The sequence below is a fragment of the Cololabis saira genome, chromosome 3 (assembly GCF_033807715.1).
Source record: "Cololabis saira isolate AMF1-May2022 chromosome 3, fColSai1.1, whole genome shotgun sequence".
Taxonomy (NCBI): Eukaryota; Metazoa; Chordata; class Actinopteri; order Beloniformes; family Belonidae; genus Cololabis; species Cololabis saira.
Window position 1 is genome coordinate 45,935,681 of NC_084589.1, and position 25,093 is coordinate 45,960,773.

The 25,093-nt window shown below is 44.0% G+C and overlaps 3 protein-coding genes across 5 annotated transcripts in view; all 3 read left to right on the forward strand.

The window, feature by feature from the left end:
• LOC133440385 (uncharacterized) overlaps window positions 1-2,742 on the forward strand; it is a 38,824-nt gene extending 36,082 nt beyond the window's left edge. Inside the window, exons 20-23 of one of the 2 annotated variants that reach the window (XM_061717637.1) lie at window positions 412-479; window positions 941-1,184; window positions 1,858-1,979; window positions 2,071-2,742. In XM_061717637.1, coding sequence (XP_061573621.1) covers window positions 412-479; window positions 941-1,184; window positions 1,858-1,979; window positions 2,071-2,145 — 509 coding nt within the window. In that variant the 3' untranslated portion in view covers window positions 2,146-2,742. The remainder of the gene's footprint in view (window positions 1-411; window positions 480-940; window positions 1,185-1,857; window positions 1,980-2,070) is intronic. The other variant, XM_061717638.1, reaches the window with a different exon arrangement.
• LOC133440386 (NLR family CARD domain-containing protein 3-like) overlaps window positions 1-25,093 on the forward strand; it is a 290,643-nt gene that overhangs the window by 135,702 nt on the left and 129,848 nt on the right. The window lies entirely within an intron of this gene.
• Window positions 11,314-14,899, forward strand: LOC133440450 (uncharacterized). Its single transcript, XM_061717709.1, has 4 exons — window positions 11,314-11,667; window positions 12,466-12,512; window positions 13,089-13,341; window positions 14,225-14,899. The coding sequence occupies exons 1-4, from the start codon at window positions 11,415-11,417 to the stop codon at window positions 14,281-14,283; spliced, it is 612 nt and encodes a 203-aa protein (XP_061573693.1). The 5' UTR covers window positions 11,314-11,414; the 3' UTR covers window positions 14,284-14,899.

The following is a 25,093-nucleotide window of genomic DNA, read 5'->3' on the forward strand; positions in this document are numbered from 1 at the left end:
TGAAGGTCAGTGACGTGTGGTCTGCGTCTGCGTCAAGCTTTAGGGGCAAAGAATTGAAAAGTGATTTCACTAAAAACACAACAATGACCCCTGCTGATATGACAGCTAGCTGCTAATTCAACAGTACTTCAACAGAAACAAATGAGACCGATAAAAAGATCAATAGACATCATTAATGAAAACTAGGGAGTAATGGATACACAGAGAGATGTTAGCAATGAAGAGAAACATATTCAACCTGGAGCAACAAATGAGTGGAAAGGGAGAGATGTTAGCAGGTAACCAGCTGGTTTCTCCAGCTGCGTCCTCCAGCAGGTGGCGCTCTGATGCCACCATGTTCACATTTAATCAATGAAAGTAAGTGCATTTTATCTTTCAGAATTTAATACTGTGTCTTCTTCACTTTTGCAGCTAAAGAGGCAGGTGCAGCAGGACCAGGAGGACCAGCGGAAGCATCCAGTACAACTGGATCAGCAAATGTAAGTCAGACACGAGACCAGAGGAAAAGGCTGGATCTATCAAAGGGAGGGCTCAGGTGCATTAGGGCGGGACAGTAATGACACACAGCAGGAAGGTAGACACATACAAGGAAGTGTAACACCTGACATGAGACAGCGGAAAGAAAGAACATGATGTACATAGAAAGAACATGAAGTACATAGTGATGATAAATGAATTAAGCTTTAGAAGAAAACGAAACACCAGTTTTGCTAAAATAAAAACCTAAAGTTCTGCACATTGATCAGTCTAACACACCAAGCATCCGAACTACATGTTTCACATTCATCATAAAAGGAATTGCTCTCTATCACTAACTTTTCCGACAGAAACTGAACGCATCCTTCCTCTTCCTTGACTTAATAGTGAGCGGATAAGCGTGTGCACTAAGTTGGAAACCATCACATTCTCATCTTTTTCTTTACTTATTTTTGTCTGAAAGATGGAGCAAAAAAAGATGTTGAAAGAGTCCCTAATGAATATTTCTGCGGAGAACTTCAATGCGTTTTTAGACGCGCTCTGGGGCCGCAAGGAGAAGCCGCGCATCTTTCGCGTGAAGGTGGAGGGGAAAAGCCCCCTGGAGGTCGCAGATGTGATGATAACCACTTTCGGGGAGCAGAGAGCTCTGGAGGTGGCAGAGGAAATCCTCAGATATATCAACTGCAACCAGGATGCGGACGAACTCGGTAGGTTCAACATCTGGGTTCGTGGTTGGATGCAGGGACGCAGGAACTGCAGGTGTAATATTTTTAATCAGCGGAGGTTTGTATATTAATACACAAAAAGTCTCAATTATCTTGGAATATAAACAAATTTTACTCGTGAAACCACATTAAACAACGTTCAACAGTTACAGACCAAACAGGCTCTTTTTCTAGTTTACTTTCGCTTTTGCGCAAATAAAAGTTCAGTGAAATAAAGCCTGCTCCCAGTTTACTTTCGCCTTGAAGCGATTTGAGACAATTTACTAAGAAAAACAAGATATTTATGAAGCTCGAACAAGTAAAAGCTCGTTTGAACGCTGGAACCTTTCAAACTGCTAAATGAAGAATCAATGTCGGCTGGTGAAGTTTCCACGAGACAAACAGCTTTGTTGTTTTTGTGTCTGCACATAAATGTTCATACATGTGTGTAGTCTTTTGGAAACAAATTTGAGTCATATTTTAATAAAACAACGTTTTAGGTAAAAGGTCAAAGCTGATATTTTAGCAGTTTTATTATTCTCAACAGTCTTTAACAGCCAGATATAATAAAATGCATGATTACATTTAAATCTGAACTTATATTTAGGGTGAACTTTCTGTCCTGTAAATGCAGTTTACCTTTCAGAATGTAATACTGTCTTCCTCACTTTTACAGCTAAAAAGGCAGGTGCAGCAGGTGCAGCAGGTGCAGCAGGTGGAGTAAGACCAGCAGGGACCAGCAGGACCAGCAGGACCAGAAGGACCAGCAGGACCAGCAGGACCAGCAGGTGCACCCAGGTAGTCATCCTTCTTAATTGTTCCACTTGAAAATGAAACATACCAGTCCTGCTGTGTGATGTTACATAATTGCAAATTATCTACAATTGAGCATTTTCTAGACGTAGACAGGGAGGACTTGGTCCAGAGGCCTTCGATGGACCCCACGTTGAGTGAGCTGCTCTAAAACCATCATCCAGTGGTAGATGTAAGCCAGAATAAGAGCTCTGCCAACCTCTCAGGAGAAGAAGGGAGCTCTACGATCCTCTCAGAAACTCAGACGCCTGCAAAGACATCTTCCTCAAAATCCTTCGGAAGCAGCAGCCATATCTCATAGCTGACCTCCAAATGAAATGGTTTGTGGTGAAACGAAAAAATAGAAAACCACCAAGAAAATGTTTTCTCTGCAGTGGAATATAGCAGTGTTTTTTGTCATGTGTATTATTTTACACCTAAATTTGCTGGAATTGGAAAGGTTTGAAATCCCAGCCCTGATCACTGAGCCTCATAAAGACCTTGTTTTATTTATAAAAAAAGACGTGTGTGAGGTAGCTTTTAATTTTTTTTTAAATAGAGATATTTATAAATTACTTTTATTAATTGATTATGTAATTAGACTTAGAATTCCACAAAGAATGTCATATTTCATACCTGTTAGGGAATGTTATTGATTTTTTTTTATTGAACATAATTGAATTAACAGCCCAGATACAGATAGATTGATAGAACAATTTTAACTGTCTACTAAGAATATACTATTGGTTCTTCACTGAAAATAATCTGTGATTTGAACATGACAATAAAATCATTGCTTTAAGTAAGATCTGAGTTACTGTGTTTGCTTTTCTCCAAATATGGAAAGAATAATATTTCAAAGTTGAAATTTTCCCTAAACCTTTAATTTGGGCTTAGAACGGCTCCTGAACTGACATAATTGGTGTTAGAACTGTAAAAGAAGAAGTGAATAAGCAGAGGAGTGAAAAAATTGACTCATTAACGAGTCATTAACAAGCTTGATTTCCATGCTGGTCTAAACTGGCCATTGCTGGTTTGATGATGGTTTAAACCAGTAAAGTGTCATTATTGATGCTGGTTCACCCACAAGACCAGGCTGCTTGTGCTGCTGGTGAAGGTGGATCACAATTTGAGCTCTTACCTTTTCAGATATTTGTACTTAAATGACCATTGTAGGTTTTTTAGGTCTAGGTTCAGTCAATGAGCTCATCGGTAGCTTCCATGCTAAAATGTAAAATGTTATGGATACTATTGCTCCCCCTGAAGTGAAGGTTATCTCTAGGAGGAAGACGTCTCCGTGGTGAAACTCCAAACTGGTGGAAAATGGGAAAAGAGAGTGTTGGAAAGCTGAGCTCAGATGGAGAAAAACAAACCTCCAGGTTCATTATGACATCTATAAAGAGAAACTTCACTTCTCACCTGCATTTGAGTAAAGCTCTAAATTCAAGATTCAAGATTCCAGATTCTCTTTATAGTCATTGTAAGAAGTGCCACGAAAGGTAGGGTGCAGGCCTTCAGTACAACAAAAAACAGTGCAATATTAACAATAAATATATAAAACAATATAAAAACAACAATATAAAAACAATATACAGACTTAAAGAATGTTTGAAGCATTTATGGCTCTGACATCGGTTGGGAAAAAACGATTTTTCAGTCTGTTTGTCCTGGATTTTATGGCCCTATAGCGTCTTCCTGATGGCAGTGGCTGACCCTCTGGAGCTCTTTCCTGTTTGCCACTGTGCAGCTAAACCATGTGCAGAGGCAGTAGGTGAGGATGCTCTCCATGGTGGAGCGGTAAAAAGACACCAGCAGTCTCTGGCTGATGTTGTTCTTCCTGAGGATTCTCAGGAAGTGGAGTCTCTGTTGTGCCTTTTTTACCACCTGTGTGGTGTTCTTGTCCCAGGTCAGTTTATCCTCTATGTGGACCCCGAGGAAGCGGAAGTCACTGACCCTTTCCACACAGGTCTCACCAATGTGAATGGGCTGAATGTCCGTTTTGTCCGTCTCTAAACCTGCACTGGTACTTTTAAACTTGTTTAGAAACTTGATCATATTTTAACTACTGATTTTTATCAGATTTTTACGTATTCTTTTTTGTTTACATTTTAAAAATCATGCTCTTTATTTATTTTTCAATGTCTTTGTAAAAATCTATTGTTCTTATTCCTATATATCCTATATTCATGTAAATCAAACTTTTATCCCTCTAACTCACATCTCGGACTGCAGTCTGGGCCGGGACACTTTGTTTCAGGTTTACGATGGGTCTGTCAGCAGAAGTCCATCTTGAAGTACCAGTTTGGCTCCTGGCAGGGACACGTGGACAGGATGGAGAGCAGACAGTTCATGCCTGCAGGTCCGCTGATGGACGTCACCGTCATTGAAGGGAAGCTGAATGAAGTCTACCTGCCACACTGGATCTGCATAAGTAAGGGGAGCTGAAGAAAACTGTACTGAATATGATGTATTTTTATGCCTTTTTCTCTTTTTTTAACTGTTTATGCAGAAGACAACTCTGAAATCTTGGTTTGCAAAAAAAGTTTGCAGTCCTGCACGACTGTAGACGACTGTAGAGATGTCGTGGAGAGTCCAGAGGTCACAGTGACGCACGTCAAATTGACCGAACCAATTTTCTCTCCGTTAGCCGTCCTGATGAAAAACGTGCTGAATTACTATAAAACCAACAGGACATTCCTCAAGCTCCACATCTTTGTGATCCCTAATGATCGCGCTCTTCAATAGGTGAAAGTTTCATTTGCCATCATAAAAACCTACGATTCAGAATATAAACAGAGCTCACGAGAGAGTATTCATGTATGTGTTGATAAAGAAAAAATACTGAGAACTTCATACTTGATATCATCCTAAGGCTTTTCAACACTTAACAAAGTTAATAAAAGCTGTGAGAAAGTTACGTTGTGAGAAACACAATGAGGAAGTAAAAGTAAAGCATACACGTTTTACATGTCTCATTTGCATAAAACTTCCTGTTTGTTCTGGTGCATAAATATAACAACCTACTCTATTTCCCAAAATGATGTAGTTAAAATGTTGACATTTTAACAGTTTTACTCCTGAAACCTCATCAAACACTGAGAAAATAACATATTTGAACCATTTTTCAGACAATAAAATAACATGTTTTGTTGATGAGAAAATATGTTTCTCTATTTTTCTTTTGTGAGGGGGGAGCACACGGTCACAAGAACACCTGGAAGCATTCATGCTTACGACCACAGAGAAAGATCCTCATGTCCCTTGACAATGACTTGGTCATAGACAGAGTTGCAGAAAAAAGAGACCTGTTGAAGAAACTCCTTATCCCCAAACATTGATGAAAATGGCATTGCTGGTTTGTTTTTTTAGGTAAGTATTTGTTGAGGAATTTATCAAAAACCAGTTCAGAAGTCCGCTCGTGGTATAGAGAGTTTTTAATTAGTAAGCCGGCGGTGAACATGACCAGCACAGATCGAGTCTGTATTTGGTGTGTCGACACCAATTGGTTTGTTCAAAGGGTTTTTATACAAAAGTTACAGGAATAAACCAGCCCAGTGAGAGGTGGGACCCTTTAGCTTTGGGACCACCCCTGAGGGATCAGGAAGTCCGTATATGGTCTTTGTCTCTGTGGGGGCTGGAAGTCCGATACACTCCCTGGTGCCTGTCCCAGCAGGGATGCAAGACGCAGGGACCGGAATGACAATGTCCTGGAACATTGAATGAGACAATGCGCTGCCGGCAAGGCGTCGCACCGGTAGGGGTCCTCAGCAACATAAATTGCATATCAATGTACTGAGGGGGATACGTGTCCCTGCAGGGGCTGGAATTCTTTATCATATTCAACCTTCATTTCTATGTGAGTATTCAAGTTAAACTGTATATTTACAGCCTCTTTACATTGTGATTTATCATAACTCATACAGTGTTGTGTATTTCAGATACCTGTTTTGTATTGGTTCAACCAGAGGGACTGCAGTGAGACCTTCATTTCTATGTGAGAGTATTCAAGTTAAACTAGAATACTATGCTCTTAACACATCTGGTCAATATCAGTGCTATTGCTATAATTTGGATGGTATAGTATCATGAACCACAATTAAGTATTGTGACACTCATGCCAGGCGTTATTGTTGTTGTTCTTGTTTTTGAGTTTCTGCGCGCCGATTGCTTTGGGCCGGGCCTAGTCAAAGTCCAAAGTTCTTTGCACTTAACCCATTTCTTGTCTCAGCCTTTGTGGAACAATAAGCTTTGCTGCTTTGAACATCAGCCCAGCTGTGTGAGTGATTTCATCCTTAAATGTCCAATAGGGCTGAATGTCTTTTGGCACTGCTCTTCTGTCATTTGGCCAACCTCTTAATGTTACGTCCTTCAATAGCTGCATTTCAGGATCCTCATCCGTCGCTCTTCTGAACTTTTGCAGCTTTTCCTCTGAAATGGGTAGATGAGATGTAATCATGTTCACCTCTAAGTCTTTGTCTAGTAGATCTTCTCCCTGCTCCTTGAGAAATGCTCGACTCAGAGCGTCTGCAAAGTGAAGTTCCTTACCTTGCCTGTAGGTGACTTTAAGGCTGTATCTCTGCAGCCTCAGCAGCATCCTCTGAAGCCTCAAAGGAGCTTGGTGTAACCGCTTTTTAAAAATGCTTTCCAGTTGCTTGTGGTCACTCTCAACCTGAATGTCTTTTCCATACAGGTACTGATGGAAATTCTCACATCCGTAGACAATGGCAAGCAACTCCTTTTCAATTTGCACATAGCTGCGCTGACAGTCAGTGAGTGCCCTCGACCCATAAGCTACTGGTTGTCCTTCCTGCAGGATAACTGCTCCGATGCCCTCTGAGCTGGTTTCCACTGACAGTGTGATGGGCTTCTTGACATCATAATATTTCAGAGTAGGAGCGTTGGTGACCAGCTGTTTAAGGTGTTCAAAACTCGTCTTCTGTGTTTCCTCCCAGTGCCACTCTATGTCACCTTCAAGCAGCTTCCTTAAAGGCGCACTGATGTCTGACATGTTGCGTATGAACTTGAAAAGATATTGAATCATCCCCATAAACCTCAGCAGCTCCTGCTTGTTCTGTGGTGGCGGTAGCTGTGTCACTGCTCTCCCCTTTCCCTCATCTAGTCTCAGTCCTCTGGCGCTGAGTGTGTGTCCAATGTATTTGATTTCCTTTGTCCTGATGAAGCATTATTTTTATTAAGCTTCAGATTGTTTTCTTTTGATCTGTCCAACAGGTTTCTAAGCCTGCGATCATGCTCTTCCACAGAGTCACCCCAGACGAGTAAGTAATCAATGAAGTTCACAACACCCTCCAGTCCTTCAATCATCTGTGCAATAGCCCTCTGGAACACCTCCAGAGCTGATGAAATGCCAAACGGCAAGCGCAGGAATCTGTATTGTCCTATGGGAGTGTTGAACGTGCATAGCTTTGACCTTTCATCATCAATTTTGATCTGTCAAAAGCCCTGATTAGCATCAAGCACAGAGAAGTATTTTGCATTCGGCATACAGGAAACGACTTCCTCCACAGTAAGTAATGGATAGTGCTCCCGTTTAATAGCTATGTTCAGGTCTTTTGGGTCCATGCAGATACGCATTTTCTTAGATGTTACCACAGTTACCATACTGTTGACCCACTGTGTTGGCTCAGTCTGTCTTTGTCAGGGTTTGACAGTTCCCCCCAGTTTGAGTTTCAGTTCTGTTCCTCCTGTTTCCCATTTGCCCTGATTGTGTCTGCACCTGTGTCTCGTCGTGTCTCGTTATCCCCTGTGTATATCTGGTCTCATCCTGGTCTCAGCCTGTCGGTCCGTACTGTTCTTCCCGCCATGTGCACCTGGTTTTCGATCCCTTTATACGTGAGTTAATCTTGATCCTGCCAAGCAGCGCTTTTGTTTTTTGCCTTCCTGAGGGGAATAAACCCTTGTGTTTTTTGAGAACTCCTGCCTCCAGCCTCACTCTCTCCTGCGTTTGGGTCCACACCTTACCCCCACACGTGACAGAACGGACCGACCAGCATGGACCCAGCAGGAGAGAGTGCCGCCTTCTGGGCCATCGTTTACCAGGAGGCGGCCCTCACGATCCCTGGATGGCAGCACCCCGACGAGCTGGACTCCCCGGACGAGGAGGAATCCCCCTTCTGGGGAACACGCCTGGCTCGGGGTGGCCCCCGGAGCATCCAGGCTCTGGGGCGACGACGGCGTCGACGTCAGCCCCAGCTAGCCGTTGTTCCGGTGGGGGTCTCGGGGGCGCATCGTCGGGGGTGGTCCCGGACGCATCGGCCCCTGCTCAGGTGGTGGTCCCGGACCCCCGCAGCCAGCGCCCCGGACCCGGGTACCCCCGCAGCCAGCGCCCCGGACCCGGGTACCCACTCAGGCAGCTCCGAGGATCCTCTGCCCCCCGACACCGGCACCCAGCATCCTGTCTGCCCCTGTTCTGGCTCCCCGCATCCTGTCTGCCCCTGTTCCGGCTCCCCGCATCCTGTCTGCCCCTGTTCCGGCGCCCCGCATCCTGTCTGCCCCTGTTCCGGCGCCCCGCATCCTGTCTGCCCCTGTTCCTGAGGCGGTCCCGCCGCCCATCTCTCTTCCCGAGGCGGTCCGACCGTCCATCTCTGTTCCTCTTCCTGAGGCGATCCTGGATGGATCTGCCCAGCCCCGAGAACGGCCCTCTGGCCGGTGTGCCTGGTCCCGAGTCTGGTTCCGGGGTTGGCCCCCCAAAATGACTCTCCGGTTGGCCCGGCCCCGTCGGCGTCCTCCGGAACTCTCTCGCCGGTCTGCCCGGCCTCGAGGACGGCCCCCGGAACGCTCTCGCTGGTCTGCTCGGTCCCGAGGATGGCCCCCGGAACTTTGGCCGTGTTTGGCTTGGGCCCTCCTCCAGGCCCCCTCCGCCCACCCTGGGTGTGGACTGTTGGGACATCTGGGATCTGTCCCTTGAGGGGGGGGTACTGTCAGGGTTTGACAGTTCCCCCAGTTTGAGTTTCAGTTCTGTCCCTCCTGTTTCCCATTTGCCCTGATTGTGTCTGCACCTGTGTATCGTCGTGTCTCGTTATCCCCTGTGTATATCTGGTCTTGTCATTCCTTTGTTGCCTGTCGGTCCGTACTGTTCTTCCCTCCATGTGCTCCTGGTTTTCAATCCCTGTATACTTGAGTTAATCTTGATCCTGCCAAGCAGCGCTTTTGTTTTTTGCCTTCCTGAGGGGAATAAACCCTTGTGTTTTTTGAGAACTCCTGGTACTGGTAACTGGTACCTGGAGTATTTTAACGTGTTTGCAAGGAGAAGAATAAATGTTCAGACGCATCATTGAGTGGAACTGAATTCTTTTAACTATATGCGCGTCACAGTGTTTCCTCCCCCGCTTAGTCCCTTGCGGCCCTTCTTTTGGACTAAAAACAGCCGCAATATATGTCAATGTTTTCATCCAAAGTGTTGATTTACAGGAATGAACTCTTTTCGTTCATGAAGGATTCCTCATATTGTGTTGGAGCACTTTGGATCTCAAAGGAAACATTGAAACGCCTGAAGCACCGCTGCGCGCACACGCGATTCGTTCATTCATTCATTCATTCATTAATTCATTCATTCATTCTTTCATTCACAAAAGGAAGCCACAAAGACAAGCTGCGGCAAGCGACATAGCAACAGAAGCGGTATGTAGTAACTCGATTTCAATTCTTACTGTGTACATTTTGTTGTTTGAACACAGTCTGAATTCACTACTGCCGCTTGTCCATTGGGGACGTGATGTTGTTTGCTGGTGTCGTTTGCTGAAGTTGGATGATGTTTATGAGGCAGCGGTGAAGTGATTGATCGTTTTGAAGTGTGTGGATTTTGTAAGTTTGCTACTGGAAAATGTCAGTGAGTGGATCAAAGTCGAGTTCAGTTGAAAATGGTTAAAAAATGGATGAACAAAAAAGAGAAATTAAACTCACTACCAAGGCCTTGTTCAATAAAATTGAAACTCTCCAGAAGGAACGTAAAGCAATGGTTAACAAAATTAAAGGTCTAACAAACACAATAAAGGATCTTATGCAAAATGATGACAATTTCCCACAAGTGCAGTCTCAAATGGAGAAGTTCCTAAAAAGGAACAGGAAAAACAAAATGAATGGTTTGCAAATGTACTCAGATGTAACAATGGATTTGTTGTGGATGCCCAGCAGTGGTGTTCTGAAACTGGGAGACAAATAAGCAATACCATTGCCCAGGTTGCAACAAATGATGAATCAAATGATGAAATAAATGGAACAAATGAGGTTCCCATGTCTGTGACACAACAAGGGTCAACTCTCATTCAAGTTTCTGATGCACATCATGCTGAGAATGAGTCTCATGTTTCATCTCATGTTTCAAAGCCACATGTACCCACATGCCACATGTAGCCGCAGTGCAGAAGACCTCGAATCGCTGTATCTCCAATTTTTGGCAAGATTGCCTTGCAGAGCCCACTGCGGTGGAGGTTGAAACTGTGCCATTCTCTTCTTCTGCTTTCACTTCTGACACCATGTAATATTGACAAGGCTTGTCAACCGTGCTCAGTTGCTACGTCTTCTACTTACTTACTCACATGGATCAAATTACAAGTCAGAATGACAACCACAACACTTCCACATGATGTACATCCTTAACTACGGGTACCTGGAAGGCTGGAACGCCTATTACATATTACAGGTGGTAATAGGCAGATAGACATATAGTATAAAACATTGCTAAATAGCCTTTTAAACTCATTAAGTTAATACATAATTTAGAACGACACAATAAAGCTGTTAAAGTGTGTTAAGTATATTTGACAATATACCAGGTACAAAGCCATGTTGGTGTAACTAAATGACATGATGGGATGACATAACGTGCCTGCGCACACTGTTCTGAGCATGCGCAAGAATAAACGGTCGGAGAAAAAGTTCTGGATTCTCTTGACCAAGGAGAAGACGTGTGTTCGCCTTTTTGTCCGTGATTCCGTGAAGGTAATTTATTTAACCATCTCTGGTGGCTGCTGAAACGCAAGACTGCTGCAGAAATGTCTACTGCTACAACGTGGTTTTAACTCTATTATTATTAATATTTGTGAGCCACGCCCGTCTGTGAAACCCCTTTAAACAGAAAAAAGAAGGCACCTGCCGCGGTGTTTGCGCCGCGCCTGCGCCCGAATTGAACATTTAGACCAGACGATTTTTTGTTTTTGTTTGTTTGTTTCGTTTTTTCAGATCCAGGGCTTTTGGAAAAACATTCGGGACTTGAGCCCAAGTAGCCACCCCCTAGATCCGCCTCTGGGCGTAGAGAACCATAATTCAGGTCTAAGAGGCGGGGATTGCTCTCTGTCGGAATCACACGCTTTTCTAACAGCAACTGAGCGCATCATTCCTCTCCTCGATTCATCACTATCAGCGTGCACTAAGCTGCAAACCAACACCTTCTCATCTTTTTCATTCCTTATTTTGGTCTGAGAGATGGCGCAAAAAAAACCTCAAAGCATTTTGAAAGACTCCCTGGACGATCTTTCTGAGGAGAATTTCAAGCAGTTTTGCGCCTCGCTCGTGGACCCCAGGCAGAAGATTCACATCGCTCTCGTGAAGGTGGAGGGGAAAAGCCGCCTGGAGATCAAGGATGTGATGATAAGCACTTTTGGGGAGCAGAGAGCTCTGGAGGTGGCAGAGAAGATCCTCAGATACATCAACTGCACCGAGGCTGCGAACAAACTCGGTAGGTTCAACATCTGGGTTCGTGGTTGGTTCAACATCTGGGTTCGTGGTTGGATGCAGGGACGCAGGAACTGCGGGTGTAATGTTTTAAATCGGCGGAGGTTCGTGTATTAATACACAAAAAGTAAAAATATTATATAATCTTAGAATATAAACGAGTTTTACTAGTGAAACCTCATCAAACAAGGTTCAACAGTAACAGACCAAACAGCCTCGTTTTCTAGTATACTTTCACTTAAAAATAAAATAAATAAATAAAAGTTCAGTGAAATGAAGGCTGCGCCGTTTGAGACACTTTAACTTGAAGAAAAACAAGATATTTATGAAGCTGGAGCAAATAAAGGCTCGTTTAAACGCTGGAACTGTTTCAGACTGATAGATGAAGAATCACAGATGTAAATGTCGGCTAGGGAGGTTTCCAGAGACAAACAGGTTTGATCAGAACTAATACAAATAAACATTAATTATCATCATGAATCAGCCTAAACTAGTGGTCCCCGGATTATGTTTGGTGGGCCCCCCTTTGGTTTATCAACAATTGCATTTAGTGTATCGTAGATAATCTGATTAAAAGTGTGAAAGATAAAAAATTTTTAAATAGTTCACATTTGTATTGTTTCAAAATATAAACACTAAAGGCAGACAACACACGATTATTATATCCGTCCACGTTTGTAGCACATTTTTCTACATGTCTTGCCAATGGATCTTATAACAGACCCCCCACTCACTCCCAGTTAATGCAGTAAATGTATTTTATCTTTCAGAATTTAATGCTGTGTCTTCCTCACTTTTGCAGCTTTTTCAGCTAAAGAGGCAGGTGTAACAAGACCAGGATCAGCAAATGTAAGTCAGACACGAGACCAGAGGAAAACGCTGGATCTATCAAAGGGAGGGCTCAGGTGCATTAGGGCAGGACAGTAATGACACACAGCAGGAAGGTAGACACATACAACACACCTGACATGAGACAGCGGGGGGAGGGGGGTCTCTGGGTATTCATGGAAAATGAAAAATGAAGTCAAGCAATCATATTGGAATTAATTTTATTGCTTTGATGAATTTTCCTGTGCTTTTGCAGCCAGCCTTTTTTTAAGAAAGAACATGGTGTACATAGGGAGAACATGATGTATAGCGTGATGATAAATGAATAAAGCGTTGGAGGAAAACAAAGCACCTGTTTTGCTAAAATAAAAACCTCAGTTCTGCACATGGATCAGTCTAACACACCAAGCATCCGAACTACATGTTTCACATTCATCATAAAAGGGGAGAATTGCTCTTTATCGTAATCACACACTTTTCTAACAGCAACTGAACGCATCATTCCTCATCCTTGACTTAGTGAGCGGATACGCGCGTGCACTAAACTGGAAACCATCACCTTCTCATCTTTTTTCTTTCTTTATTTTTGTCTAAAAGATGGAGAAAATAACCCCGAAAAAGATTTTGAATGACTTCCTGGACGAGCTTCCTGAGGAGAAATTCAAGGAGTTTTGCGGCGCGCTCCTGGAACGCAAGAAGGAGCTGCGCGTCCTTCGCGTGGATGTGGAGGGGAAAAGCCGCCGGGAGATCGCAGATGTGATGATACGCACTTTCATGGAGCAGGGAGCTCTGGAGGTGGCAGAGGAAATCCTCAGAGAAATCAGATGCACCGCGGCTGCGGAGAAACTCGGTAGGTTCAACATCTGGGTCCGCGGTAGGTTACGTTTGCTTTTGCGCACATAAAAGTTCAGTGAAATGAAGGCTGCTCCCAGTTTCCTTTCTCCTTGAAGCCATTTGAGACACTTTAACTTGAAGAAAAACAAGATATTAATGAAGCTGTAGCAAATAAAAGCTCGTTTGAACTCTTTCAAACAGCTAAATGGAGAATCACAGATGTAAATATCGACTGGTGAAGTTTCCACGGGACAAACAGCTTTGTTGCTGTTGAGTCATAAATGTTCATACATGTGTGTAGTCTGTGGAAACATATTTGAGTCATATTTTAATAAAACAACATTTCATGTAAGGTAAAAGCTGATATTTTAACAGCTTTATTATTCTCAACAGTCTTTAACAGTCAGATATAATAAAATGCATGATTACATTTAAATCTGAACTTATATTTAGGGTGAACATTCCGTCCTCAGTCAGCAACAATTAAAACGTTTACTAAGATGACCAGAATGACACCTGCTGGCCACAACTGTAGACTGTATAATAATAAACTGGAAAAACCACGTGATGTCACCCACTGGCACACCTCTGGACAGATTTGATCAGAACTAATACAAAGAAACATTAATTAGCATCATAAATCAGCCTAAACTAGTGGTCCCCGGATTATGTTTGATGGTCCCCCTTTGGTTTATCAACAATTGCATTTAGTGTATCGTAGATAATCTGACTAAAAGTGTGAAAGATAAACATTTTTTAAACAGTTCACATTTGTATTGTTTCAAAATATAAACACTTCTGGCACACAACTCACAATTATTCTCTCCGTCCACCCACCGTAAATGCAGTGAATGCATTTTATCTTTCAGAATTTAATACTGTCTTCTTCACTTTTACAGCTTTAGACAAAGTTCGCTTAATCCAGCATGGAGGCGAAGCTGATATGGATCAGCGCTAGAAACGTCATCCAGTGTGAGATGTAAAGCAGAATAAGAGCTCTGCCAACCTCTCATGAGAAGAAGGGAGCTCTACGATCCTCTCAGAAGCTCAAACGCCTGCAAAAACATCTTCCTCGAAATCCTTCGGAAGCAGCAGCCATAACTCATAGCTGACCTCGAAAACAAATAGTTTGTGGTGAAATAAAAAATACAAAAAAAACAAGAAAATGTTTTCTCTGCAGGAGAATGTAGCAAAGTGTTTTTCTAATGTGTAATATTTTATAGCTATATTTGCTGGAACTGGAAAGGTTTGAAATCCCAGCCCTGATCACTGAGCCTCATAAAGAGCTCATTTTATCTATAAAAAAGACATGTATTAGGTAGCTTTTAAATTTGTTGAAAATAGAGATTTTCATGAATTACTTTTTATAAATTGGTTATGTAATTAAACAAACAATTCCACAAAAATGTCATATTTCATACCTGTTGGAGAATGTTATTGATTTTTTTAATTGAACATTTATTAAATTCAGAGCCCAGATATGGATACATGCAAGAAAAGATTTTTACTGTCTACTAACAATGTACTATTGGTTCTTCACTGAAAATAATCTGTGAATTGAACATGGCAATAAATCACCATTTTAATTAAGATCTGAGTTACTGTGTTTGCTTTTCCCCAAATATGGAAAAAATAATATTATATATATATATATATATATATATATATATATATATATATATATATATATATATATATATATATATATATATATATACATATATATGTATATATATATATATATATATGTATATATATATATATATATGTATATACATATATATATATATATATATATATATGTATGTATATATGTGTATATGTTTATATATGCATATATATGTGTGTGTGTGTGTATATATATATATATATATATATATATATATACATATACAGTGGGGAGAACAAAAATATATATGCATATATAATATATATATATATATATATATATATATATATATATATATATATATATATATATATATATATATATATATATATATATATGTATGTATATATATATATATGTGGGGAGAACAAGTATTTGATACACTGCCGATTTTGCAGGTTTTCCCACTTGAAAAGCATGTAGAAGTCTGTCATTTCTATCATAGGTACTCTTCAACTGTGAGTGATGGAATCTAAAAAAAAAAATCCAGAAAATCACATTGTATGATTTTTAAGTAATTCATTTGCATTTTATTGCATGACATAAGTATTTGATCACCTGTCAACCAGTAAGACACACAGACCTGTTAGTTCTTCTTTAAGAAGCCCTCCTGTTCTCCACTCATTACCTGTATTAACTGCACCTGTTTGAACTCGTTACCTGTATAAAAGACACATGTCCACACACTCAATCAAACAAACTCCAACCTCTCCACAATGGCCAAGACCAGAGAGCTGTGTAAGGACATCAGGGATACAATTGTAGACCTGCACAAGGCTGGGATGGGCTACAGGACAATAGGCAAGCAGCTTGGTGAGAAGGCAACAACTGTTGGCGCAATTATCAGAAAATGGAAGAAGTTCAAGATGACGGTCAATCTCCCTCGGTCTGGGGCTCCATGCAAAATCTCACCTCATGGGGCATCAATGATCATGAGGAAGGTGAGGGATCAGCCCAGAACTACATGGCAAGACCTGGTCAATGACCTGAAGAGAGCTGGGACCACAGTCTCAAAGAAAACCATTAGTAACACACTACGCCGTCATGGATTAAAATCCTGCAGCGCACGCAAGGTCCCCCTGCTCAAGCCAGTGCATGTCAAGGCCCTTCTTTGCCAAAGACCATCTGGATGATCCAGAGGAGGAATGGGAGAAGGTCATGTGGTCTGATGAGACTAAAATAGAGCTTTTTGGTCTAAACCCCATCCGCCGTGTTTGGAGGAAGAAGAAGGACGAGTACAACCCCAAGAACACCATCCCAACCGTGAAGCATGGAGGTGGAAACATCATTCTTTGGGGATGCTTTTCTGCAAAGGGGACAGGACGACTGCATCGTATTGAGGGGAGGATGGATGGGGCCATGTATCGCGAGATCTTGGCCAACAACCTCCTTCCCTCAGTAAGAGCATTGAAGATGGGTCGTGGCTGGGTCTTCCAGCATGACAACGACCCGAAACACACAGCCAGGGCAACTAAGGAGTGCCTCCGTAAGAAGCATTTCAAGGTCCTGGAGTGGCCTAGCCAGTCTCCAGACCTGAACCCAATAGAAAATCTTTGGAGGGAGCTGAAAGTCTGTATTGCCCAGCGACAGCCCCGAAACCTGAAGGATCTGGAGAAGATCTGTATGGAGGAGTGGGCCAAAATCCCTGCTGCAGTGTGTGCAAACCTGGTCAAGAACTACAGGAAACGTCTGATCTCTGTAATTGCAAACAAAGGTTTCTGTACCAAATATTAAGTTCTATTTTTCTGATATATCAAATACTTATGTCGTGCAATAAAATGCAAATTAATTACTTAAAAATCATACAATGTGATTTTCTGGATTTTCTTTTTTAGATTCCATCACTCACAGTTGAAGAGTACCTATGATAAAAATTGCAGACTTCTACATGCTTTTCAAGTGGGAAAACCTGCAAAATCGGCAGTGTATCAAATACTTGTTCTCCCCACTATATATATATATATATATATATATATATATATATATATATATATATATATATATATATATATATACATATATATATACGCATACACATACATATATATACACATACAAACCCAGTGACTTTTTTTTTTTGGGAAGGGCTTTGGGGGGGGGGTGACATCCACTGCTAACCCAGGAAGCAAGAACACACGTCGGGCAGTGGAAATCGGCAACAAAAACCACAAACGAAACACGAAACCGACACGGAGCCGACCAAAACACGAGCAGCAATCAACCCAAATCTCGAGATCTGATCACAGTCTAAGCTAAGCTACCGCTAACTGTACTGGTAACACAACTGGTAATAAAAATGGTAGTACGGGTACTACAACTGGTACTACAACTGATTCTACTGGTACTACAACTGGTACTACAACTGATTCTACTGGTACTACAACTGATTCTACTGGTACTACAACTGGTACTACAACTGATTCTACTGGTACTATAACTGAGACTACTACTGGTACTATAACTGGTACTACTGGTACTATAGCTGGTACTAAAACCGGTACTATAACTGGCACTGTAACTGGTACTATAACTGGTACAACTGGTACTATAACTGGTACTTTTATCTTTTATGGTCCTGTCTCCTGGCGCAGTAGCATCACAGCAGCAGGGTACTGTAGTAGTAGTACTAGGTCTTTCCTGTACTGTATCTCCATCAGAACCCTGGAGAGCTCCATCAGGACCATGGAGAGCTCCATCAGGTCCATCAGAACTATCAGGTCCTTCCTCCCCGCTGCCATCAGACTGTACAACCAGGCCGATCACCGTAGCAACGGACAATAATAATAAAAACAATAACATGTGCAATATCTGTCTGTTTACCTTAAACACATCCTACCTGCTACAACTGGTACTACTGGTACTACAGCTGGTACTACTGGTACTATAACTGGTACTTTTATCTGCTGGCGCAGCAGCATCACAGCAGCAGGGTACTGTAGTAGTAGTACTAGCTCTTTCCTGTACTGTATCTTCATCAGAACCATGGAGAGCTCTATCAGGACCTTGGAGAGCTCCATCAGAACCATATAGAGCTCCATCAGGACCATGGAGAACTCTATCAGGACCATGGAGAGCTCCATCAGAACCCTGGAGAGCTCCATCAGAACCCTGGAGAGCTCCCAGGACCCTGGAGAGCTCCATCAGAACCCTGGAGAGCTCCATCAGAACCCTGGAGAGCTCCATCAGAACCCTGGAGAGCTCCATCAGGACCATGGAGAGCTCCATCAGAACCATGGAGAGCTCCCAGGACCCTGGAGAGCTCCATCAGGACCCTGGAGAGCTCCATCAGGACCATGGAGAGCTCCATCAGAACCCTGGAGAGCTCCATCAGGACCATGGAGAGCTCCATCAGGACCATGGAGAGCTCCATCAGGACCATGGAGAGCTCCATCAGGACCATGGAGAGCTCCATCAACTCCATCAGCTCCATCAGGACCCTGGAGAGCTCCATCAGGACCATGGACAGCTCCATCAGGACCATGGAGAGCTCCATCAGAACCATGGAGAGCTCCATCAGAACCATGGAGAGCTCCATCAGCTCCATCAGGTCCTTCCTCCCCGCTGCCATCAGACTGTACAACCAGGCCGATCACCGTAGCAACGGACAATAACAATAACAACAATAACATGTGCAATATCTGTCTGTTTACCTTAAACACATCCTACCTGCTACAACTGGTACTACTGGTACTATAACTGGTACTACTGGTACTATAACTGGTACTACTGGTACTATAACTGGTACTACTGGTTTTATAACTGGTACTACAACTGGTACTGCTGATACTACAACTGGTACTACTGGTACTACAACTGGTACTACTGGTACTATCACTGGTACTACTGGTACTATAACTGGTACTACTGGTACTATAACTGGTACTACTACTGGTACTACTGGTTTTATAACTGGTACTATAACTGGTACTACTGGTATTACAACTGGTACTACAACTGGTACTAATGGTTTTATAACTGGTACTACAACGGGTACTACTGGTACTATAACTGGTACTACTGGTACTACAACTGGTACTACAACTGGTACTACGGGTAATATAACTGGTACTACTGATATTACAACTGGTACTACAACTGGTACTACGGGTACTATAACTGGTACTACTGATATTACAACTGGTACTACTGGTACTATAGCTGGTACTAAAACCGGTACTATAACTGGTACTACTGGTACTATAACTGGTACTACTGGTACTATAACTGGTACTACTGGTACTATAACTGGTACTATCGGTACTATAACTGGTACTACTGGTACTACAACTGGTACTACTGGTACTATAACTGGTACTACTGATATTATAAATGGTACTACAACTGGTACTACTGGTACTACAACTGGTACTACTGGTACTATAACTGGTACTATAACTGGTACTATAACTGATACTACTGGTAATACTGCTACTATAACTGGTACTACTACTGGTACTACTGGTTTTATAACTGGTACTACAACTGGTACTACTGGTTTTATAACTGGTACTACTGATATTATAAATGGTACTACAACTGGTACTACTGGTACTATAACTGGTACTACGGGTACTATAACTGGTACTACTGATATTACAACTGGTACTACAACTGGTACTACTGGTTTTACAACTGGTACTACAACTGGTACTACTGGTACTATAGCTGGTACTAAAACCGGTACTATAACTGGTACTACTGGTACTATAACTGGTACTACTGGTACTATAACTGGTACTACTGGTACTATAGCTGGTACTAAAACCGGTACTATAACTGGTACTATAACTGGTACTACTGATATTATAAATGGTACTACAACTGGTACTACTGGTATTACAACTGGTACTACAACTGGTACTACTGGTATTACAACTGGTACTACAACTGGTACTACTGGTACTATAACTGGTACTACCGGTACTATAACTGGTACTAGTGGTACTATAACTGGTACTACTGGTACTATAACTGGTACTACAACTGGTACTACTGGTACTATAACTGGTACTACTGATATTATAAATGGTACTACAACTGGTACTACTGGTATTACAACTGGTACTACAACTGGTACTACTGGTATTACAACTGGTACTACCGGTACTATAACTGGTACTAGTGGTACTATAACTGGTACTACTGGTACTATAACTGGTACTACTGGTACTATAGCTGGTACTAAAACCGGTACTATAACTGGTACTATAACTGGTACTACTGATATTATAAATGGTACTACAACTGGTACTACTGGTATTACAACTGGTACTACAACTGGTACTACTGGTATTACAACTGGTACTACAACTGGTACTACTGGTACTATAACTGGTACTACCGGTACTATAACTGGTACTAGTGGTACTATAACTGGTACTACTGGTACTATAACTGGTACTACAACTGGTACTACTGGAACTATAACTGGTACTACTGGTACTATAGCAGGTACTACAACTGGTACTACTGGTACTATAGCTGGTACTAAAACCGGTACTATAACTGGTACTACTGGTACTATAACTGGTACTATAACTGGTACTACCGGTACTATAACTGGTACAACTGGTACTATAACTGGTACTGCAGGGTACTGTAGTAGTAGTACTAGCTAGCTGCTAGCTGCTAGGAAGGACCTGATGGAGCTGATGGAGCTCTCCATGGTTCTGATGGATAACCGGTCTAGTTCCAGTCTAGTTCCTGGGACCGGTCTAGTTCCTGGTTGTATCCTGGGACCGGTCTAGTTCCTGGTTGGATTCTGGGACCGGTCTAGTTCCTGGTTGGATCCGTCTAGTTCCTGGTTGGTTCCTTGGACCGGTCTAGTTCCTGGTTGGATCCGTCTAGTTCCTGGTCTGATCCTAGGACCGGTCTAGTTCCTGGTTGGACTGGTCTAGTTCCTGGTCTGATCCTGGGACCGGTGTAGTACCTGGTTGGATCCTGGGACAGGTCTAGTTCCTGGTTCGATCCGTCTAGTTCCTGGTTAGATCATTGGACTGGTCTAGTTCCTGGTCTGATCCTGGGACCAGTCTAGTTCCTGGTTGGTTCCTTGGACCGGTCTAGTTCCTAGTTCCTTGTTGGATCCATCTAGTTCCTGGTTGGATCCATCTAGTTCCTGGTTGGACTTGTCTAGTTCCTGGTTGGATCCTGGGACCGGTCTAGTTCCTGGTTTGATCCTGGGACCGGTCTAGTTCCTGGGACCGGTCTAGTTCCTGGTCTGATCCTGGGACCAGTCTAGTTCCTGGTTGGATCCGTCTAGTTCCTGGTTGGTCCCTTGGACCGGTGTAGTTCCTGGTTCGACCGGTTTAGTTCCTGGTTGGATCCTTGGACCGGTCTAGTTCCTGGTTACATCCTGGAAACGGTCTAGTTCCTGGGACCGTTCTAGTTCCTGGTTGGATCCTGAGACCGGTCTAGTTCCTGTTTGGACTCGACTAGTTCCTGGTTACATCCTGGAAACGGTCTAGTTCCTGGGGGGGATCCTGGGACCGGTCTAATTCCTGGTTGGACCGGTCTAGTTCCTGGTTGGATCCTTGGACCGGTCTAGTTCCTGGTTGGATCCTTGGATTGGTCTAGTTCCTTGTTGGATCCTGGGACCGGTCTAGTTCCTGGTTGGACCGGTCTAGTTCCTGGTTGGATCCTTGGACCGGACTAGTTCCTGGTTGGACAGGTCTAGTTCCTGGCTGTATCCTGGGACCGGTCTAGTTCCTGGTTGGACCGGTCTAGTTCCTGGTTGGATCCTTGGACCGGTCTAGTTCCTGGTTGGACAGGTCTAGTTCCTTGTTGGATCCTGGGACCGGTCTAGTTCCTGGTTGTATCCTGGGACCGGTCTAGTTCCTGGTTGGACCGGTCTAGTTCCTGGTTGGATCCTTGGACCGGTCTAGTTTCTGGTTTGACCGGTCTAGTTCCTGGTTGGATCCTGGGACCGGTCTAGTTCCTTGGACCGGTCTAGTTCCTGGTTTTATCCTGGGACCGGTCTAGTTCCTGGTTGGATCCGTCTAGTTCCTGGTCTGATCCTGGGACCGGTCTAGTTCCTGGTTGGACTGGTCTAGTTCCTGGTCTGATCCTGGGACCAGTCTAGTTCCTGGTTGGATCCGTCTAGTTCCTGGTTGGTCCCTTGGACCGGTGTAGTTCCTGGTTCGACCGGTTTAGTTCCTGTTTGGATCCTGGGGCCGGTCTAGTTCGTTGTTGGAACCCTGGACCGGTGTAGTTCCTGGTTGGATCCTTGGACCGGTCTAGTTCCTGGTTACATCCTGGAAACGGTCTAGTTCCTGGGACCGTTCTAGTTCCTGGTTGGACAGGTCTAGTTCCTTGTTGGATCCTTGGATTGGTCTAGTTCCTTGTTGGATCCTTTGACCGGTCTAGTTCCTGGTTGGACCGGTCTAGTTCCTGGTTGGATCCTGGAACCGGTCTAGTTCCTGGGACCGTTCTAGTTCCTGGTTGGATCCTGGGACCGGTCTAGTTCCTGGTTGGATCCTGGGACCGGTATAGTTCCTGGTTGGATCCCAGGACCGGTCTAGTTCCTGGTTGGATCCTGGAACTGGTTCCAGTAGGGGGCGGAGCTGAACCCAGCAGCAGGAGGCGTAATGTCCTACGTCACGGCGGTTCCGTCCAATCAGCGTGTCAGCTGCCGGCCGAGGCCGAGGCAGCTCAACGGACCCGGGTTCCCCCTCAGCCAGCGCCACGGACCCGGGTTCCCCCTCAGCCAGCGCCACGGACCCGGGTTCCCCCTCAGCCAGCGCTGACTGAACTGCCCGCTACGTCCCGAAACCGACCTCCTGACCCGCCTGCCACGCCCCGAGACCGACCTCCTGACCCGCCTGCCATGCCCCGAGGGCGACCCCCCGAACTGTCTCGCCAGTCGGCCCGGCCCCGAGGACGACCCCCGGAACTTGGACCATGTGTTGGCCTGGGTTCATTTAGATCCTCTTCCCATTTGTGTTTGGGATAATCTAAAGTTGACAACTTGAATAGATTGACAAAGCCGTATAGCTTACCTTGTGTATATCCAGCATGAAAATATAGTCTAACAAAGATACTGAGGGGCAGAAGAGAAAGCGAGTAGCATATGGGGCTACAAAGTTTTGCAATTGTAGATATCTAAAGAAGTGGGATCTAGGAATATTATATATATATATATATATATATATATATATATATATATATCTACTAGTTGTTGAAAAGATGCACAGTTATTTTCTACATAAAGATCCTGTAATGAAAGTATCGTACTTCTCAACTAAACACAAAAGGCTCCATCCGATATCGAAGGAAGAAACATGTGATTTTTTGTTATTGGAGCAAAAAGGGAGAGGCTGTTGAGTGAAAGTAATCTCCTGAACCGAGTCCAGATTTTTACAGAACATGCCGCAACAGGGTTAGAGGTGTAATAAGAGATGGATTTTACTAGTGGGAGTTTAGTGCACAATAATGCAGACAAAGAAGAGCGTCCAAAGGAAATATGCTCCAAGGTTAACCATTAAGGGGTATTTGAGTTGTCAACATCGGACATTCAGAACAGCAGTCCTCTAAGGTTGGCTTCCCAATAATAAAACAAAAATATTGTGAAGTGCCATGCTACCCTGGAGACGCAGTCTACGTAATATGTTGTAGCAAGGCCAGTGCTACGGGGCCCGACCGACCGGACAGAGAGGACACGGGGTTTCAGTGCAGAACTCCTTTATTTCCCAGTTTCACCAGACACACGTGAACAAGCACCTTCAGCCAGCAGCCCCCTTGCTGCTGTGCAGCCACGCCTTATGAAGGCAGGCAGGGTGGAGAGGTTGATGGGGCCCACCTGTCCCCAATTGCACTGCACCAATGCATTTGTTTTAAAAGGGGTTGAATTAAAATATTTGACTTCTCCAGTTGTGTTGACTGGCACAAATTAACTTTTTTGAAGATTTATTTATAACGTGTTAATTTGCAAAAACCTTTCATTGTGCCCGGCAGATTAAGGCCCTGTCCCAATACTATCACTACCCCTAGTTTTCATCCCTACCCCTAAATTTTGCGCATTCCCATGACGGTAGTGGTGTCCCAATTCCTCTTTTCACCTAGGGGTGTAAGGGTTGACAAAAAAGATCCAAGGATGCAGAGCAAAAAACAGGTCCAAGGCAAGAGGATTGCAGAAAAATCCAACAAAAGGATATTTATTAGATACTCCCAGCAAAACATGTGCTCAGGTACACAGACAACTCAAGAAAGATCAGCAAGAACAGAACTGCTTAAATACCCAGTGCACAAATCACAGACAACGATGAACACCTGGTGAACCCAATTAACCCCCAATGCAGGAAGAACACCATGTGTGGGGGAGGGAGGACATCTAGTGGACCTGAGGGGAAACACAGAGACAAAGGTAAGTATCAAGGTGCAGACACACAGACAGATAAGGGTAAGAGTAGAGGTGCAGACACAGACATGGTCAGGTGTGGACCATGACAGGACCCCTCTCCTAAGGGACGGCACCCGACGTCCCACCAGACCGATCACGGCGGTCCCGGCGGAAGGCGGTGATCAGATCAGGATCCATGATGTCCCGAGTTGGATGCCAGGACCGCTCTTCAGGCCCATAGCCCTCCCAGTCGACCAAGTACTCCAGACCCCGGCCTCGACGACGGACATCCAGCAGCTGCCGGACAGTGAAGACCTCAGACCCATCAATGACACGGGGGGGAGGCGGAGGACGGGGAGCCGGGACCAGCGGACACGAAGAAACAGGCTTCACCCGGGACACATGAAATGTCGGATGGACACGCAGCGACCGGGGGAGCTGGAGACGGACTGCCGACCGGTTGATAATGGCTGCAATGGGGAAAGGCCCAATGAACTTGGCCGCCAGCTTCCGGGACTGGACCCGGAGGGGAAGGTCCCGGGTAGAGAGCCAGACCTTTTGACCCGGGCGGTAACGAGGTGCAGGAACCCGGTGTCGGTCAGCCTGGCGTTGATACCGGGAGGCGGTGCGGAGCAAGGAGGAACGGGCCTTCTTCCAGGTCTGACGACAGCGACGTACAAACGCCTGAGCTGACGGAACACTGACCTCAGCCTCCTGGTCAGGGAAGAGGGGAGGTTGAAACCCAAGGGCACACTGGAAGGGTGA

Coding starts and splice junctions, on each gene's coding strand:
- LOC133440450 (XM_061717709.1), top strand. CDS start 11,415: ATGGCGCAAAAAAAACCTCAAAGCATTTTGAAAGACTCCCTGGACGAT. Junction 11,668..12,465: donor CGAGGCTGCGAACAAACTCG/GTAGGTTCAACA, acceptor TCACTTTTGCAG/CTTTTTCAGCTAAAGAGGCA. Junction 13,342..14,224: donor CGCGGCTGCGGAGAAACTCG/GTAGGTTCAACA, acceptor TCACTTTTACAG/CTTTAGACAAAGTTCGCTTA.